The 21,182-nt window shown below is 42.2% G+C and overlaps 1 protein-coding gene across 1 annotated transcript in view; it reads left to right on the top strand.

Moving 5' to 3' along the window:
• The window catches only part of LOC124596509, a 28,922-nt gene extending 8,510 nt beyond the window's left edge, over window positions 1-20,412 (top strand). The window contains exon 4 of the mRNA XM_047135672.1: window positions 19,821-20,412. Within this exon, the coding sequence (XP_046991628.1) occupies window positions 19,821-20,038 (218 nt within the window). The 3' untranslated portion in view covers window positions 20,039-20,412. The remainder of the gene's footprint in view (window positions 1-19,820) is intronic.
• The last annotated feature ends 770 nt before the right edge of the window (window positions 20,413-21,182 follow it).

Below are 21,182 nucleotides of genomic sequence, written 5' to 3'. Positions count from 1 at the left end.
CAACCAAAATCCACCACGGCACTGTCTTCCAGTCGTCTAGGGTCCAACCGATATTGTCATGAGACCAGGAGAGACGCCGGAAGCAATGACGTGCTGTTAGCACAGGCACCAGGGTCGTTCGTCTGTTGCCATAGCCCATTAGCTCCAAATATCGGCGCAGTGTCCTAAGGGATACGTTCATGGAACGTCCAACATTAATTTCTGCAGCTATTTCACGCAGTGTTGCTTGTCTGTTAGCACTGACAAAGTCATTGCTGTCGGTCGTTAAGTGAAGGCCGTCGATCACTGTGTTGTCCCTGGTGAGGGGCAATGCCTGAAATTTTATATTCTTGGCACACGCTTGACTCTCGATTTCACAAATGAAATGTCCCATGTGTCTAGCTGTAAATACCAACCATTCCGTGCTCAAAGTCTGTTAAGTCCTGTCGAGCGGTCATAACCACGTCGCAAACCTTTCCACATGAATCACCTGAGTACAAATGACAGCTCGGCCAATGCACATCTTTTTTGTACATTGTGCACGCGATACTACTGCCATCTGTGTATCTGCATATTGCTATCACGTGACTTTTTTCACATCAGTGTACATCATTGAGTTTTATTTATAAATGTGCAATGTGGGTAGCTTTTGTAACATGACAAATGTCCCGTCCGTAAACAGTTCCCTGCCAAATCAGTTTATCAGGGTGGCAAGGATATTGTACCACCACTTCAGATCCAACTCAGCACATCCCTTGAGAGATACACGTCAACTTCACGATGGAGATGTGGTGCCGCGCCATCCTGCTAGAAAATAAATTCTGTGCCCATATCACGCCATAACTAAGGCAATGGATAAAGCTCAAGTGTGACTAGCTACAACAGGCCAGTTAAATTTGACTCGGCAAAAAGAAAGGACCGTCAATCTGTTCGATTACATGACATGGTTTCTCCTCACCGATCATTATGCCGATTCAATTTACCTCAGGTATGGAAGGTGACTTCGTCATTGAACACAATTTTTTTAAGAAAAAGTATCTTCAATCTGCATTTTTAAACATTTCTACACAAAACTCAGCACGTTCTTCTTTGTCATCTTACAGCAGATCCAATTCATAAAATTTGAATGGCTTTTCCGTAATATCTTCCACACTGTAACACTAGGCATATTCAATTCTAAGCTGGCGAGTGTCGTTGATTACCCAGACTATGAATGTAAGATCGCCGAACTTATTAAAATGCTGTGTCAGAGACTTCTGTCTGACCATGACCTGGTGTCCTATGTGATCCACAGCCAGTTGCGGTGAAACGATAATATCAATTAGTAACATATGTAGATGGTATCTGTTCTTTCGGACATGTCCAAAGAACAGATACCATCTTCATATAGTTAAGGCTAACCAGCCATTGACCTTATTCTTCTGTGCTGGAAGCACACGCATTGCTCGAACTCTTACGGGACTCGGTAAGATTGTCTGCCACGAGTAATGAGTGTAATGGGCAGAGGCACTACGAATGTAGTGTGTGGACATTAAGTTGGGAATGTGGGTCTCGCAGGGAGCGTGCAAGGGATAAATCCCTGCAGTCACATTATCCTCTGTGCCCTCGGTGGCTCAAATGGATAGAGCGTCTGCCATGTAAGTAGGAGATCCCGGGTTCGAGTCCCGGTCGGGACACACATTTTCAACTGACCCCGTTGATGTATATCATCGCCTGTCGACAGCTTAGGGTCTTGATTTAATTATCATTTCAATTAGTAACAGTTTATCTGTGAGGTTGTGGCTTGCGGTATTTAGTCCTTCATTGTCGCTGAACTGCAGTAGCAGATTTGAGTTCATGAAACCATAAATAACTCTGGTCACACTGCATCGTTATAGGCGATGATGGCTGTTGGAATATCTCATTCGCGCATGCCACCTAGCGGGAATGTCGGGAACTAACAGTGATAGGAGGGAATAAAACGTAAGGATATATTGCATTGAGAGCTGTATCAAATATTTCTGTAAGTTATTTACCCTTTTCGCAATTAGAGGTTACGTTTGTATAACTAATTTATAAAAATCCTGTATACGATGGTCATTCAGAATTAAATAAATAAATAGATGCACAAAAAATTTCTTAAATCAATACAATTTGTTGTCAATTTTTCCAGGTAATCCTCACCAATTCTAAGCACGTGTAATACCTGATAACGAGTTTTATTATCCTCTCAGAGAAGATTTCTTACTCTTGATCTCGAAGCAGGTTACGTACTTTGGTCTATACCTCTTCGTTGCCGTTGAACTTGATTCCACGTGAAACTTCTTTCGTCGGACCAAGCAGATAAAAGTCCGAAGGGGCCACGTCGAAGCTATAAGGACGGCGATGTAGCAGCAACCAGTCCACTTGGCCAATAGTTCAGAGAGTCATTTTTACTGCATGAGATCGAGCGTTGCGTTGAACAACATGCTCGCATTTCCCTTGATGCCACCTATCAACCCATTCCTTCTTCTTGTAAGGTTGTGACATAAATTTTATTCTTTCCCTGTTTTATTCAGTATCTCTTCATTAGGTAGGAGATCCTCCCATGTAATCCTCAGCATTCTTCTGTAACACCACATTTCAAAAGCTTCTATTTATTTCTTCTGTAAACTGTTTATAGTTAATGTTTCACTTCCATACATGGCTACACTCCGTACAAATACTTTCAGAAAATACTTCCTAACAGTTAAATCTATATTCGATGATAACAAATTTCCGTTTATCAGAAACGCTTTTCTTGTCATTGCCAGTCTGCATTTTATATCCTCTCTATTTCGGCCATGATCAGTTATTTTGTTGCCCAAATAAGAGAACTAAACTCCTACTGTAAGTGTTTCGTTTCCTGATCTTAAGTTCTCTCATTTGCTGACTTAATTCGACTACATTTCATTATCTTTGTTTTGCTTTTGTTGACGTTAACCTTACATCCTACTTTCAAGACATTGTCCATTTGGATCAATTGCTCTTCCAAGTTCCTTGCTATCTCGGACAGAATTACAGTATCATCGGAAAACCTCAAAGTTTTTGTTTCTTCTCCCTGAACTTTAAATCCCAAATTTTTCTTTTCTTTTTTCGTCCTTGCATAATGTACAGACTGAATAACATCGGCGATAGGGTACAACCGTGTCTCACTACCTTCTCAACCACTGCTTCCCTTTCATGCCTCCCGACTCTTACAACTACCGTTTGGTTTCTCTACAACTTGTAAACAGCATTTCGATGCCCGTGTTTTACCCCTGTTGCCTTCAAAATTTCAAAGAGAGTATTCCAATATCAAAAGCTTTCTCTAAGTCGCCGAGTGCTATAAACGTAGGTTTGCCATTTGTTAACCTATCTTCTAAGATAATTTACAGGATCAGTTTTGCGTTACTCTTCCAAAGAATCACAGAAAATGGGATCATGGGAATTTAAAAAGATAGTTATATCGGCCTTACCAACCAATGTTTGCGTTTTGAATTTCTTCCGCACTGGCGATTCAGTGTGTTTCCATTGCATGCTTTGACACTTCGGATCAAAATGATGTAGCCAAGTGTTATCGTAGATTAAAATTCAGTCCACAACTGCTTCACCTCCGCTACTGAAACGATTGTAGTTATGGTTCAAATGCGAAATCTGTGATCTCTATGACGATCTCCAAGTTCTCGAGGAAACCACCTTCGGCAGTCTTACGATAGTTCAGTTTGTTTTGAACGCTAGAATGAGCTGTGCCAACACTTACTCGACGTTTTTCAACAGTATGTCGGCGATTTTCTTGGAAAAGTGAAAAATCGTGAGCTTGCAACGCCGAGATCGATACATCTACCGGGCTTCCGGAGCGGTGTTCGTCGGTTCCTCTTCCGCGGCCGCAAAGTCGCGTAACTGATACAACTAGAGCGGTGTTGTTTGTTCCTCAGAGCGAATATTTCTGACGACTGTACACTTTGCGAAAGTAAAATATCGGAACACAGAATGATCTTTCCCAAAAGAACGTTCTTCGAGCAGATACGCATGTAAATAGGACCATAGACGTTACGTCTAGTTAAATATTGATCAAACAGATGTCTAACACTATTTGCAAAGTTACCTACTAACATTTACAGAAGTTCATATACCTCAGATTAGGCGTTTCCTTGATTATGTACATTATCTGATAAAAATTATCTGGACACCTATTATTGTACGTTAATATTGAGTGCGGCAACCCTTCACCTTTATGACGGCTTGAACTCTGTTGGGGACGCTTTTAATGAGGTATGTGAATGTCTTCCTAAGGGGCCGAAACAAGCGAAGCTACCAGGGGGTTATAACGAAACTGCAGCAACTCACAAGGGTTCAGTATGGCCTGCAATTATCGTACGGCAGCAAAACTTGGTGGATATTCTGATGCGGAACTGATTGACTCTGAAACAAAATTTCATTTTTGGCCACCAGGTGCAAATCGGGCGCTGTGAGTGCAAGAAAGACGTATAGAAATGTTCCCATACGTAATGGATTAGGAATGGCACGTGGGCCGAAAAGATCGAGCAAGTGAGAAAGGCATACTGTGGATTTTGTTGTTAACTGCGACTTACACAATTTGTTCTGTATGAGCAGCGGAGGCGTCGACGAGACGCTGTACAGTGCCAGATTTGCACATGGTGGTCAAAATTGGAGCTGATTTTTTTGTCCAGCGTAAATCGGTTCCGCATTAACGCATTATCTACCAAGCTTCGCTGCCGTACGATAATTACAGTCTACACTGGACCTCCGTGAGTTACGGATTATTTACAGCTACATATTGTGTAGCAATAGTCATAATGCCTAGCCCTTAAACAGATGTCTCCAAGATGATCGTGAATGAGCATCACATATTATTCTTACAGGACAGTTTCGAACAATGAAGACTTTCTTTCTTAAAGATGCGTTGCTCCAGAACATTATTCCATATCACACTGCTGAACAAAAACACATGAACTATGTCGACTTACTCATTAGTCTCTCGTCAAGATATGGAATGATTCCAAGTGCAAAAGTGGCTGAAGTAAGTTTTTAAAACTTTCAAATAGTGCTTTTTCCACTTTTTAATCATCGATATAGACACTAAGAATTTTGAGGTATCCTCCCATTTATTACGCTACTGGCCATTAAAATTGCTACAACAAGAAGAAATGCAGATGGTAAACGGGTATTCATTGGACAAATATAGTACACTAGATCTGACATGTGATTACATTTTCACGCAATTTGGGTGCATAGATCCCGAGAAATCAGTACCCAGAATAACCACCTCTGGCCGTAATAACGGCCTTGATCCGCCTGGGTATTGAGTCAAACAGAGCTTGGATGGCGTGTACAGGTACAGCTGCCAATGCAGCTTAAACACGATACCATAGTTCATCAAGAGTAGTGACAGACGTAATGTGACGAGCCAGTTGCTCGGCCACCATTAACCAGACATTTTCAATTGGTGAAGGTCTGGTGAATAGGCTGACCAGGGCAGCAGTCGAACATTTTCTGTATCCAGAAAGGCCCGTACGGGACCTGCAATATGCAGTCGTGCATTATCCGGCTGAAATGTAGAGTTTCGCAGGGATCGCATGAAGGGTAGAGCCACGGGCCGTAACACATCTGAAATGTAACGACCACTGTTTAAATTGCCGCCAGTGCGAACAAGATGTGACCGAGACGTGTAACTAATGGCACCCCATACCATCATGCCGGGTGATACGCCAGTATGGCGATGACGAATACGCGCTTCCAATGTGCGTTCACCGCGATGTCGCCAAACAAGGATGAGACCATCATGATGCTGTAAACAGAAACTGGATTCATCTGAAAAAATGACGTTTTACCATTCGTGCACCCAGGTTCGTCGTTGAGTACGCCATCGCAGGCGCTCCTGTCTGTGATACAGCGTCAAGGGTAACCGCGGCCATGGTCTCCGAGCTGACAGTCTATGCTGCTGCAAACGTCGTCGAACTGTTCGTGCATATGGTTGTTGTCTTGCAAACGTTCCCATCTGTTGACTCAGGGATCGAGACGTGGCTGCACGATCCGTTACAGCCATGGGGATAAGATGCCTGTCATCTCGACTGCTAGTGATACGTGGCCTTTGGGATCCAGCATGGCGTTCCGTATTACCCTCCTGAACCCACCGACTCCATATTCTGCTACCAGTCATTGTATCTCGATCAACGCGAGCAGCAATGTCGCGATACGATAAACCGTAATCATGATAAGCTACAATCCGATCTTTATCGAAGTCGGAAACGTGATGGTACGCATTTCTCTTCTTTACACGAGGCACCACAACAACGTTTCACCAGGCAACGCCGGTCAACTGCTGTTTGTGTATGAGAAATCTTTTGAAAACTTTCCTCATGTCAGCACGTTGTAGGTGTAGCCACCGGCGCCAGCCTTGTGTGAATGCTCTGAAAAGCTAATCATTTGCATCTCACAGCATCTTCCTGTCGGTTAAATTTCGCGTCTGTAGCACGTCATGTTCGTGGTGTAACAATTTTAATGCCCAGTAGTGTAGTTTAGACAAGAAGAGAATAGAAGCTTTCGAAATGTGGTGCTACAGAAGAATGCTGAAGATTAGATGCGTAGATCACGTAACTAATGAGCTACTGAACAGAATTGGGGAGAAGAGGAATTTGTTGCAGAACTTGACTAGAAGAAGGCATCGGTTGGTAGGACATGTTCTGAGGCATCAAGGGATCACCAATTTAATATTGAAGGTCAGGGTGGAGGGTAAAAATTGTAGAGGGAGACAAAGAGATGAATACACTAAGCAGTTTCAGAAGGATGTAGGCTGCAGTAGTTATTTGGGGATGAAGAAGCTTGCACAAGATAGAATAGCGTGCAGAGCTGCATCAAACCAGTCTCTGGACTGAAGACCACAACAACAACAACCCACTCAACAGCTCAACTTTTCGTTTCCTCCTACCGTTCTGGGTGCTTCACTTTTTTCGTCAGACAGTGTACTTGGAAGACCATCTACAGAAGCCGTGAATCATTTACCGTACTTGGCACTGTTAAGAGTATTAGAAGGGAAAACATTAGAGGCAGATGATTAAATTCTGCAAAACAGATAAGGAAGTGTGTAAGGTGTAGCGGTAGTATAGAGAAGGAAAGTTTAGCACAAGAGAGGGAAAGAGAAAGGACAATATGAAACCACTAAAAGTACTGATGCATGTAATCTTTTCAAGAAATATTTCCTCTGTGGCAGAGAAGAATTACTGAGATATGTATTCTAGTTGTCAAATAAGGTAAGAGGTTCAATGGTCTTAAGGACGTTCCACTTTCGTGGAAGACTCGAATGTTAGTTAATACGGGACAAGTCAAACAACGAAAGTGCGTGAGAGACATCTACATTAAACATTTGCTGCGTTGTTTATCTATAGTGCTTGACAGCTGCTGACAGTTGCTAAGGAGCAACTGGCAATTGCAGCGGAACAACCAACATTTGCTACGGAACACTCGACCAATGATAGTAAAAAGAAATGTTTAGGGCGGGATGCCTTGAAGCCTGTGCCCAGACGATACTTATGTATCCTCCAGTTAGTGCAATACGGTGTTCGACGATGGTTGTGTGGAACCCGTTAGTGCGACATCATGTGTGGTATAGCAACATGTTTACAAGACATCATCAGAGTGTCTGCGATCGTCGACGAGCAGCTGGACTGCTCGAAGTTGGCCAAAGCGTCTCTACTGTGGCCGCAGTAATGGGTGTGTCCAAAAGTGCCATCTCGCGGTTAGAAAAGGCTACTGAGAGTGAGGGTGCTCATAGACGGACCTTCACACCTCAGGAGGATACGTAGCCGTGGTGGCGAAAAGGGGCAGACATCCCACTCCTAGGCAGATCGCTGCAGACCTTGCGACCGCTACCGATACAGGTGTCTCTGCCAAAAGCATTTCCTAACGATTAAATCAGGCTAGTTTGTATGCTCGGAAGTCTGTTAAATCCACTTCAGCGACGCCATCGTCGAGAAACAGTACGTTGGTGTAGGGGCATGTTGGTTGTGGTCAGCAACAGTGATACAGAATGAAGTTCTCCGCGAATCGCGTTACATTGTGGCAAGTGATTCCGGCCACGAGGTAACGTGGAGAGAGAGAGAGAGAGAGAGAGAGAGAGAGGGGGGGGGGGGGACACGTCATACGCCACAGATGATCCTGGGTATGGCCTAGGTCTCATGCAGAATGGCCAAACACCGCTGCATACCTTGGTAATGGATACCGTGACAGCACAGCGGTATTGCAGGTAGATTACTCTGTATCATGTCAGACTGTTTAGGGGTGCGGTGGTCCCCGACTTTGTTTATGGACGACAATGCCCGCACACACAGGACTGCTGAGTCGTCGGACGCACTGGGAACTCAAGATATTGAACATGTGGGATGGCCTGCATACTCCCCGCACCTAAAGCCTATAGAGCGTGCGTGGGATGCTCTTGGCAGATGTGATTCTCAACGAACACTCCCTTACGGAATCTTGCTAGAACTGAAAATCATATTGAGAGAGGATTGGCACAATATCCCCCAAAGACTCTTCAACAGTTTGGTAGTCAGCATGAATAACAGATGCAGAATGTGCATAAGTGTCCGAGGAGGGCATATTCCTTGCAAAGAGTCCGGTGTCGACCTTTACGTTGGGAGTCTGATCTGTGTCAAACATGAACGTTGTTTGTGTCCAGTTATCCTGCTTTCGCGTGGAGTGAAATCTGTACCATTTTCCGTTATATATACAAATCTATTACGTACGTACTGTGATTAACGTCGTCCATCGTTGCCTGTGATTATTACTCTCCAACAGTGTTTTTGTACCTTATCAATTGTCAAGAAGTGAACTTCTCATATACCCTTACCGTGCGTAGTGTATTTTACCACGCAGACATAAATAGTAAGACAAAAAGTGACGTGAATGCATTAAAATAAAAATTATTTGAAATAAAGTTAAGGATTTGCAATACGTTCACTGATCTAAATATGAATTCAGTAGAAAACGTGACAGGTGCTGCGCCTAAAATATGCTTCCCGCTCCACTCTGAGACCGTTTGGGTTGTCTAGCGACGTGGGTACGGTAAGTAGCAATCTGACATTAGAGAAGCGTTTCTAGAACACGGAATGCTTCATTAAACATAATAACATTTTGAGCAGATGGTTGTAAAACAGTGTTAAGTCAAATCATTCGCTTAAATTGTGTACAGTTTCTATTGCGCTTGAAGTGACACGTGCTTAAGACTTGTGAATACGACATATAACTCTAACTACATTCCTGGAAATTGAAATAAGAACACCGTGAATTCATTGTCCCAGGAAGGGGAAACTTTATTGACACATTCCTGGGGTCAGATACATCACATGATCACACTGACAGAACCACAGGCACATAGACACAGGCAACAGAGCATGCACAATGTCGGCACTAGTACGTTGTATATCCACCTTTCGCAGCAATGCAGGCTGCTATTCTCCCATGGAGACGATCGTAGAGATGCTGGATGTAGTCCTGTGGAACGGCTTGCCATGCCATTTCCACCTGGCGCCTCAGTTGGACCAGCGTTCGTGCTGGACGTGCAGACCGCGTGAGACGACGCTTCATCCAGTCCCAAACATGCTCAATGGGGGACAGATCCGGAGATCTTGCTGGCCAGGGTAGTTGACTTACACCTTCTAGAGCACGTTGGGTGGCACGGGATACATGCGGACGTGCATTGTCCTGTTGGAACAGCAAGTTCCCTTGCCGGTCTAGAAATGGTAGAACGATGGGTTCGATGACGGTTTGGATGTACCATGCACTATTCAGTGTCCCCTCGACGATCACCAGTGGTGTACGGCCAGTGTAGGAGATCGCTCCCCACACCATGATGCCGGGTGTTGGCCCTGTGTGCCTCGGTCGTATGCAGTCCTGATTGTGGCGCTCACCTGCACGGCGCCAAACACGCATACGACCATCATTGGCACCAAGGCAGAAGCGACTCTCATCGCTGAAGACGACACGTCTCCATTCGTCCCTCCATTCACGCCTGTCGCGACACCACTGGAGGCGGGCTGCACGATGTTGGGGCGTGAACGGAAGACGGCCTAACGGTGTGCGGGATCGTAGCCCAGCTTCATGGAGACGGTTGCGAATGGTCCTCGCCGATACCCCAGGAGCAACAGTGTCCCTAATTTGTTGGGAAGTGGCGGTGCGGTCCTCTACGGCACTGCGTAGGATCCTACGGTCTTGGCGTGCATCCGTGCGTCGCTGCGGTCCGGTCCCAGGTCGACGGGCACGTGCACCTTCCGCCGACCACTGGCGACAACATCGATGTACTGTGGAGACCTCACGCCCCACGTGTTGAGCAATTCGGCGGTACGTCCACCCGGCCTCCCGCATGCCCACTATATGCCCTCGCTCAAAGTCCGTCAACTGCACATACGGTTCACGTCCACGCTGTCGCGGCATGCTACCAGTGTTAAAGACTGCGATGGAGCTCCGTATGCCACGGCAAACTTTCTGACACTGACGGCGGCGGTGCACAAATGCTGCGCAGCTAGCGCCATTCGACGGCCAACACCGCGGTTCCTGGTGTGTCCGCTGTGCTGTGCGTGTGATCATTGCTTGTACAGCCCTCTCGCAGTGTCCGGAGCAAGTATGCTGGGTCTGACACACCGGTGTCAATGTGTTCTTTTTTCCATTTCCAGGAGTGTAGATTATGAATAAGTTACCTATGCAGCTATTTATTGAGAAGTGTTGGGATAAATTCTAGATGGCTATGTTAAATAAACCAGATCATAACTATAGGTTTCAATTGGAAACATGTCAATGTAACGAAGTTTTTCAAAATCATTCTTCGTTCTCCTGCGCGAGGAATTGTGGGAGAGGGTATATTAACAACGAGGAATTCCCTTCTTCATTGTGCTAGGTACCTGCCAGATATCATCATTCACCTGCATAAAAATCTGAACAACCATCCAGAGCGTTCGTTTTAATGAATGTAATGTCGTCGGTCAAACTGCCCTTTGGAAAACGTGATACTTACGTATCAGTCATGAATTTATGAAACATCACACAATAAGCTGCAGAGTGAAAGAGCCCTTCAGCAAAAAAATCCATTAATCCATTAGGTTGCGGCTAAACCATTTCTCCATTGTAAAAATTGTGAGATCTGGTCGTGAATTAAGCCTGTAAAGTCAGTCGGTCAGAGCATTATCCTCGAAAGGCAGGGTTTCCGGATACGAATCCTGGTCCAACACACACTTTCAATCTGCCTGGTGGTTTCATGTAGGAGCTTCTGTTTACTGAAAGAACATCCCTAGGCTTCAAGTCAGAGGAAAGTGATCCTAGTAATCTTTGTGTAACTGTGGTTTGGTAACATTAAGGAACCAATTACTTAATACCAAATCGCACAATTCCACTCATTTTCTCATAATCCATGTTTGAAACGTGTGTAGATAATAGGGATGGGCTGCATTAAGGGTTCTGCACACATCAAAACTGATAACATTTCAAGCTGCCCTGCTCTATTGCAGTGTAAAACTGACAACATGTTTACGTCGATATTCTTAATCAAAATCGTTCAGAGCACTAAATTTTCATGTACAATAATCTTTAGGAGAAAATGGATATGTGTTGGCTGGTGGTAATATGAAAATTTAGAAGGGTAACATATGCACTGTTCTCAATGGTTTCCTAGCCACACCCATTTACAGCTGATAGGTATGACGACTTAGCGGTCATAATCGACACACTCCTTGTGATGTGGTGCATGTGCACGAATTGTGGACGTGCTGTACTACTCTTTAGTTAAAGAAAACATCACCCGACTGGGATCCATTCTGGACAGTGTAATTTTTGTGATGTAATCCTGGTAAAGGTCGTCAGTCCAGCTTAGACTCACGAGACAAAATTGACATAACGACTACCCCAACACATACTGTGTAGCGCACTGCTATGTGCTTCTGTGCATTTTCTCACAACTTGTCTTCATAGTTGCACATCACTCTAGCAGTTAGTTTGTATGCTATGTGTTTCGCAGATAACATGCACAATATCTCGAAATAAGGTGGGACGAGTCAATGCACAATCTAGTAATTAAAATTGTATTTAACTATAGCTGTATGCTGACAATTTATAGCGGATTACAAATAATAAACAATAATATTTAATAACATTACTGAGTACGTAAGGTTTTGCACTAAATCAACTACAAGAATGTGAATAAAAGCTCATCTCTGGAACTGAAATCTGCTTTACAATTTAACATTGCTAATGTTTGGGCTTCAGTGATAATGGATAATTAATCAAAAGTTTTGTTAGTAGTATCATTCACTCCTTTCGGAGCAAAACTGAGTTTTAATTAAGAATAATCAAGTCATTTTTCTTCTAGAGTTTTAATTATTTTTATCATTATTCATTCTGAAATCTATGTAGTATCTGCACTAAATTTCTTGAGAGGCAGTATGTATTGTACTTTGATGGTCTAGTTACAATACCTATCACCACATTTGGTTATGTGGCAGGCTTTGGTGAGGATAAGATATTATTCATGTGGCGCACTTTTGTGTAACGACGAGTTTGTTTCGTGAGAATGAGTTACCCTAGAGTGTAATTCCATATGGAATTACTGCATACATGTGAGCAAGGTATTTTATTATACAGAATTTTTCCCCTCAGTACTTGCAACGACACAAAGTGCAGAAGTGACTGATCAGAGTTGATTAAAATGCACTAAAATGTGTTTACGTTTCATATTTAAGTTGTCACCAGTATGTGCACCCAAAAGTTTTGAAGATACCTAAAAACACTTGTTCATGCTTTTAAATTCATTTTTCTGGAATTGTGCGCTTTTGTGTGCTGAGTTGAATATGTGGCGTTGTTTCAAAGTCTATGAGAGATAAAGCCAATAATTAGTTAAATCACATTATTTAGAAATTTCTCTTTGGAGTTAAGTATTTTAACTTGACTATCAAAGTTTACAAATTCTGCTATATGTCTACTGGAACTGATTATTACTTATGTAGTCTGTAAAAAGAATTAATTCTTTTTGTCTATTAAAAGAAAAATAATTTACACATATCAGAAACAGTAGTGGAGCTAACATTGAACCTTGTGGAACTCCATTAATTATTTCTCCCTGCCCCCCAACCCTATTGCAGTCAGAAAAATATCTTCTGTCTACGGTTAATGAAGTATGTAATACAACTTTCTGCTGCCAAAATCAAAGGTTCGTTCTGCAGACAGAAATCATAAAGCCTATTTCACACTTGTCAGGGCACCATCTAAATGGCACTACGTTCATGGCATGCTGTTGCATTGATTTCACTTCTATCCGAATGCTGTGGTGTACAGTACATGACGATTGTCAGTGTCTCCCTTCATTTCATTGCTTCCTGTATCTCAACACAGTTCCAGGAAAAGATAACTTGGAGAAATACTAGCATGAATTTCAGTTTACTGTCGGTTAGAAAAGAGGGACACTCAGAGAAACGTTATTGATATAGACTTGATCAGGTATAAGCAGTTGGGCAAATATGTGGAGGAATTTCAGGAAATGCCAGGATAGTGATGACAGATTGCTTGTTGGTGTTAGATGCGTCTCTGAAGTGACAAGACCTCTAAAATATAGCTTTTAGAAAGATCTTTATTAGTCAGTTTCAGGCAAACACCATTTTTTGAAAATGGAGCTATAAAAAATTAGATATTCACTTATTCAGTTCGGTTCTTGCTGTTCATGTGTGGAAATAATCCATTCGATTCCAAGAATATATTACTCGGCACTTTTTTTTATGAATACTGTCCTGGCTTGTTACACAGGCAGTTATGAAAAGGAAAAGTAAGGAAAAGCAAAATGATACAAATGGGCATGCAGTGTTGAGTGGGAAGGTGTGAAGGTCCCGGCGTGTACAATAGCTGAAACGAAATAACTTTGTGGTTGGCTCACTGCTGCGGTGGGGAGCAGTGCAAACAGCTAGACCTGAAAATTACATGTAAAACAGGCAACACAGAGACCATGTGACAATCGAGAAGGAACCATGATTGATTGTTGGCTGGTCTCTCTAACACTCCTATCGTTGAGAAATCAATCACAAAGTTACTTTATTTGAAGTATAGGTCCCCGCTAACCTATGCTGCACCGTGCAGAATGGTCGACAGATGTCCACTACAGAGGGAACATCTAGCAGGCCACCGCTGCCATGTCCCATTTTTTCGGCACCAGCCTTAGCTGAGCAGATGTCCTAGTCACTATATGGTTTTCCGTACCAGTGCCACGCACATGGCACCATTTAGACGGTTATTGGACAAGTGTGGAATTGACCTATGGCTGTTGGTGCGCACCGAGTTCGTTGAGTAGAAATGTCGCACTTAGAAAAATTCTCTAGAGCAGTCTGTTCCAGTGCGACTGGCCACCAGCAGGCAGCCGGGCACCCATGCGTGCAAGTATAGTCGAATTTGTGTAAGGTGATTCCTGAAAACTGGCAGCATTGCCATAGGCACATTTACAAAATCGTATTAAGCGACTGGTTGAGGCAGGTGGGAAGCTGGTTCTCTCAGCCCTCTGCAGCTGTCAGAGAACTTCTTATGCCGACATTAATATAGGCAGAGGTTTAAAACAAGCTGATGTACAGGCAGCCTGGCTTTAGCCTACGGACTGGACAGGTCAGCCACATGTGTGTGGTTGCTGCCGAGTAGCTCGCGTATGTGTAGGATGACTGGTGGGTAGCATGTACCAGCTGTACCTGTTTGAGAAGGAGCTAACGAGGGAACATTCCCAAGAATAAATAAACGATCTTGATGAAACCAGAATGGTATGTAGGGAGGTCAAAATAAGGCAATATTTATTTTTTCGCTTTTGCTCAATTTTACTTTTAGGAGGAAAATGCATTAAAAAGTAATATTTTGTATATTAGGTTTAGAAGGAATATCTTTGAAGCCATGAAATATAAAAAATGTGTTTCATATAAAAATTGAAATGTAATTAATGTTCTTGAAAAATATATAATCAACTTTTGTAATAACCTGAAATTTTGCAAAATATCGCAACATCATTAATTATGAAAAATGAAAACTTTTCTTACAACATAAATTGAAGAAGCTTTCACGCCACATACATCCATGGATAATAAAGCTGGTTTCTGAAATATCATTTTTAGAAAACGAGATGTACGCATTTTACTGCCTGAGTGTTTTCATTATAGCCAGTTAAAATATATAAACGCTCTTTATTACTCTAATTATGTATTTTATTTACTTTTATGTTGCAAATTATTTTATGTTGACATTTTTATTTTTGTTTTTTAGTTTACCATTCACATATGAATAGCTCATTATTATGATACAAAATCATGATAATAATGATAATCTGTAAGGAAACGTTTAAAACATAACTTATCTTACACCATGCACATAAAATGAACGCAATTTCTTCACATAATACACACGATGGACAACACAATATATAACAAATTTCAGCAGGATTCTGAAACTGCAGCTACTGATCCTTCAAATATACTAATTGGTGTAATGCACATTTGAGTACATGGAAAACCTTGGCGAGGAGAACTAATTATGTGCTAGTGGCTGCAGCTGGAATATAATGTCTCTCAAGAGAAGATTGACACAATCATTCAGCAGAACTAGATCTGAAAATCTTCTCACAAAGTTATTTCAATATCGAAGAAAATGTATGTCCCACGGCTGTGCCTATCCCTGTGCCTTTTGGGATCACCAAATGTACGAGTTCCTTGTTGTCAGTTATGACGCTCACTAAACCTCCGCCTTTTCATAGTTGTAAAAGAAAATAATGGAGAGTCAGGAACAAGAATTTGAGAATCTGTGTTCGAAGCCCCAAATGTTCTAGTGGCAGCGCCGAAGTCTGGTGAAGTAGCATCTGACGCTGTCAAAAGGTATTTGAAAAACGTTTTCTTTCCCAGTCTGGGGGAAAAATCTGTATTATTGTTAGATCCTTGTTGCGGTCAGTAAGAACAGTTTGTACCATTTTATGCTAGGACAGGGAACTAGTTCATCTGAAGATCCCAAAAGGCTCGATGAGACACATGTATTCATTGGCCATATATGGAATTCGATGTGGGAAGACATTTGTCAGTTCTACTGAATGATTATCATCTCAGTCTTCCCTTGACAAACAATGTAATCAAACTGCAGTCAGTAGTAGATAATCAATTCTCTTGACCAATATTTTCCATTGCTCTGAAAATGACTTGTACAAATCAGGATATTTAGAAGGTCACCTGCTACAATTTGAGAATCCTGCTGAATTTCGTGTTGTCTTGTGTCGCCTGTCATGTGTATTTTGTGTATAAATCTTGTTCATTTTATCTGGGTAGAGTAAAAAACGTTATGCTTTAATCATATATTTATTGATTATCATTATTGTAATGATTCTGTATTGTAATAATGAGTTATTCTTTATTGACAAAATAAGCATATGTGAAGCAGTTAACAGAAGAAAGTTAATGTAAAAAGTAAAATATCAGTTTTAAACATAAAACAAAAATAAGTAATACCAACAGAATAATGTTGAACGTTTAGATATTGTCACGTCTGCCACAGATGGCCCCTGCCAGGCAGACTACACTCAAGACACACCTGTGTACCATATAAAATACACAAGTACTCGCAGGCGCAACCAAGAGGAAAACAATTCTTCATAACAAACATAACTTGCTAGAGACTAATGCAAACCTTTTTCTGCAGAGGTCGCCTCACAGATACAGGGAAAGTTGGAGTACTCCGCCAACCTCCACTGGCTTTATAAGGCCAGCACAGCAGCAGTACAGCCAGTTCATTGTCGAGCTAGGTCCAGCTCCGACGGACCTCACCGATGCTCTTGTTGAATGGTCGTCTACAAGTTTTTTTTGTGTGTGTATATAGTGACTGTTCGAGAAGTGTAGTTCAGTTTCAATAAACGACATTATACTGAGTATACTGCTGCTGCGGTGGTCTTATAAAGCCGGCAGAGTACTCCAACTTTCCCTGTATCTGTGAGGCTACCTCTGCAGGAAAAGGTTCACATTAGTCTCTAGCAAGTTCTGTTTGTTTTGAAGAATTGTTTTCCTCTTGGTTGCGCCTGCAAGTGCTTGTGTATGTTATATGGTACACAGGAGTGTCTTGAGTGTAGTCTGCCTGTCCGGGGCCGTTTGTGGCAGATGTAACAGATATTTTCTAATATGCCAAATTACCTTATGGGGTCTATTTTATCCCTTAAAAATGAAATTGGACAAAACCGAAAAAGTAGTAGTAGTAGTTGTTGTTGTTGTGGTCTTCAGTCCTGATACTGCTTTGATGCAGGTCTCCATGCTACTCTATCCAGTGCAAGCTTCTTTATCTTCCAGTACCTACTGCAGCCTACACATCCTTCTGAATCTGCTTAGTGTATTCATCTCTTGGTCTCCCTCTACGGTTTTTACCCTCCACGCTGCCCTCCAGTACTAAATTGGTGATACCTCGATGCCTCAGAACATGTCCTACCAACCGATCCCTTCTTCTAGTCAAGTTGTGCCACAAACTTCTCGTCTCGCCAATTCTATTCAATACCTCCACATTAGTTATGCGATCTACCGATCTAATCTTCAGCCGGCCGAAGTGGCCGTGTGGTTAAAGGCGCTGCAGTCTGGAACCGCAAGACAGCTACGGTCGCAGGTTCGAATCCTGCCTCAGGCATGGATGTTTGTGATGTCCTTAGGTTAGTTAGGTTTAACTAGTTCTAAGTTCTAGGGGACTAATGACCTCAGCAGTTGAGTCCCATAGTGCTCAGAGCCATTTGAACCATTTTGAACCATCTAATCTTCAGTATTCTTTTGTAGCACCACATTTCGAAAGCTTCTATTCTCTTCTTGTCCAAAGTATTTATCGTCCATGTTTCACTTCCATACATGGCTACACTCCATACAAATACTTTCAGAAACGACTTCCTGACACTTAAATCTATACTAGATGTTGACAAATTTCTCTTCTCCAGTAACGTTTTCCTTGTCTACTTCTTCCATCATGTTATTTTGCTCCCCAAATACTTTAAGTGTCTCATTTCCTAATCTGATTCCCTCAGCATCACCTGACTTAATTCGACTACATTCCATTATCCTCGTTTTACTTTTGTTGATGTCCACCTTATACCCTCCTTTTAAGACACTTTCCATTCCGTTCAACTGCTCTTCCAAGTCCTTTGCTGTCTCTGACAGAATTACAATGTCATCGGCAAACCTCAAAGCTTTTATTTCTTCTCCATGGATTTTAATACCTACTCCGAATTTTTCTTTTGTTTCCTTTACTGCTTGCTCAATATACAGATTGAATAGCATCGGGGAGACACTACAACCCTGTCTCAGTCCCTTCCCAACCACTGCTTCCCTTTCATGTCCCTCGACTCTTATAACTGCCGTCTGGTTTCTGTACAAATTATAAATAGCCTTTCGCTCCCTGTATTTTACCCCTGCCACCTTCAGAATTTGAAAGAGAGTATTCCAGTCAACATTGTCAAAAGCTTTCTCTAAGTCTACAAATGCTAGAAACGTAGGTTTGCCTTTCCATAATCTTTCTTCTAAGATAAGTCGTAGGGTCAGTATTGCCTCACGTGTTCCAACATTTCTACGGAATCCAAACTGATCTTCCTCGAGATCGGCTTCTACCAGTTCTTCCATTCGTCTGTAAAGAATTCGCGTTAGTATTTTACATCTGTGACTTATTAAACTGACAGTTCGGTAATTTTCACATCTTTCAACACCCGATTTCTTTGGGAGTGGAATTATTATATTCTTCTTGAAGTCTGAGGGTATTTCGCCTATCTCATACATCTTGCTCACCAGATGGTAGAGTTTTGTCAGGACTGGCTCTCCCAAGGCTGTCAGTAGTTCTAATGGAATGTTGTCTACTCCCGGGGCTTTGTTTGGACTTAGGTCTTTCAGTGCTCTGTCAAACTCTTCACGCAGTATCATATCTCCCATTTCAACTTCATCTACCTCCTTATAAACAAAATAAGCATATGTGAAGCAGTAAACAGAAGAAAGTTAATGTAAAACGTAAAATACCAGTTTAGACATAAAACAAAACTAAGTAATATAAACAGAATAATATTGAACGTTTAGATATTTTGATTGGAAATGTCGAAAATTGTTCGACAGCACACCATGTACACTTTATTTTCCAAACATGGTATTTCAACAACCAGCTTTATTACACATGGATGTATGTGGCGTGAAAGCTCCTTCAGTTTACATTGTAACAAAAGTTTTCATTTTTCAGAGTTAATTAACTGTTATGGGATATTTTGCAAAATTTTGTATTATTAGAAAAGTTTATTGCACAGTTTTCAAGAACGTTAACTACGTTCCAATCTTTACGTGAAACATAATTTTTAAATATTATGATTTAGAAGATATTCGTTCTATACCTAAAATGCCAAATTACCTTATGGGGTCTATTTTACCCCTTAAAAATGAAATTGGGCAAAACTGAAAAAGTAGGTTCAAATGTTTCAAATGGCTCTGACCACTATGGGAGGTCATCAATCCCCTAGAACTTAGAACTACTTAAACCTAACTAACCTAAGGACATCACACACATCCATGCCCGAGGCAGGATTCGAACCTTCGACCGTAGCGGTCGCGCGGTTCCAGACTGTAGCGCCTAGAATCCCTCGGCCATTCCCGCGGGCCGAAAAAGTAGGTATTGCATTATTTTGCTCCCTATACATACCTGCGTAGTTTCACTAAGGCCGTTTATGTATAAGTACGTCTGGGAACCGTTCCTAGTGAGTGACGCTAGGTGACGTTCGCACTGGGTGGGCCAGCTCTGGAACAGACTATCCTAGACAATCGTACTGCAGCAGTTGGTAAAGAGTGCGGTGTAACACTGTGCAGTGTATTTCACGAAGAATACTGACGAGGCGTACGTGCGGGAGTGCGGCTACCTGCGGCACCCCGAGAAGGAGGCGTGCTTCCTGTCCCGGTTCCCACACACAGGCTACCAGCTCACCTGCGAGTGTGTCAACGATGCCTGCAACCGCGCCGAGGTTCGCGACCTGCCGACATTTGCCGCAGCCGCCACGATCACCGTCGTCATCGCCATAGCCATCTAGATCCAGCGGCCTGCTGCCATTACCGTGCTGGCGCGAGGGATAATTGGGTACCAAGTGTTTTTTCAGATGGAGAAACTTGCATGATTCCACACCTTTCACCGGATTTGTAAGATTCATTCCTATTCCTATTATTTATTGTGTGTACACAAAAATAATGCTTCTAACTGAACGCTTCACATCAGCTGCGTCTGAAAGACCCGAAAAGATTTTATGGTAAACGAGGGGAGAAATGGGAACGAAGCAGCACGTTATGGTCTACACTGGCATATTTTATTACACTGAGTTTTAGCAGCCCCTGCAGCAAGTGCATTGATTATGTGTCAGTTTTTTACACATTTTCTGTAGTATAGTATTTTGTATTTTATTATATGTAGATGTTATTGCATGTAATAAAGATAAAAGGGAAAACGACAAAAATGTTTGCAGTAAATGTATCTTCAAATACTTACTGTATCTCGCAAGTGGTTTGGGGCTGGATAATTAAATAAATACTTCAGTTAAGAAAAACAGATTGTACCTTCTCTTCTGTTGACACGCGTGAGATCATGTTTCAGATATCATGAGCAAGGAATGCACTATGGGACATTTGCCTCGGGGGACTGAAGTAACAAAATCATAGTCACTATTGCATTCAACACAGTGACTGTGGGATGAGGTTTCTGGTTCTAATGCTAGTAGTGAAAGTTTCTAACCTCATCAGCGTATGGCCGGCAAACAAGTGAGAACTGTGAACCAATGACCAGTACGAAGTGCCAGACTTCTTCACAGGAACTGGGCGAACCACTCTGTCAGTGATAATCTCATACCAGATCATGTGGTGCAGTCCCTAGGAGACTAGGTTCACATTTTTGTGGAACGGGACTGCTGTCTTTGACAAGCCCTTGGTCAATTTCTTCACCAGTCCTATTCCACTTTAGTTAGAGGCCCATTTCTTATCACTTCGATATTATTATGTCTGAAATTTCTCATAGAGGTATCACATGGTGGTTGGAGCACTTTCGTAACATACGAGAATGTTCTAATTTGTGGAACTGCACACTGGGATTTCAGTTTATAGAAGAATTCGTTCCTGCTGCGTTCGTTCATGTTTGTTATTGTTGTGGCCTTCAGTCTGAAGAATGGTCTGATGCAGTTCTCCATGCTA

Source organism: Schistocerca americana, chromosome 2 (genome assembly GCF_021461395.2).
Source record: "Schistocerca americana isolate TAMUIC-IGC-003095 chromosome 2, iqSchAmer2.1, whole genome shotgun sequence".
Taxonomy (NCBI): domain Eukaryota; kingdom Metazoa; phylum Arthropoda; class Insecta; order Orthoptera; family Acrididae; genus Schistocerca; species Schistocerca americana.
This window is presented reverse-complemented; position numbering and strand designations above follow the sequence as displayed.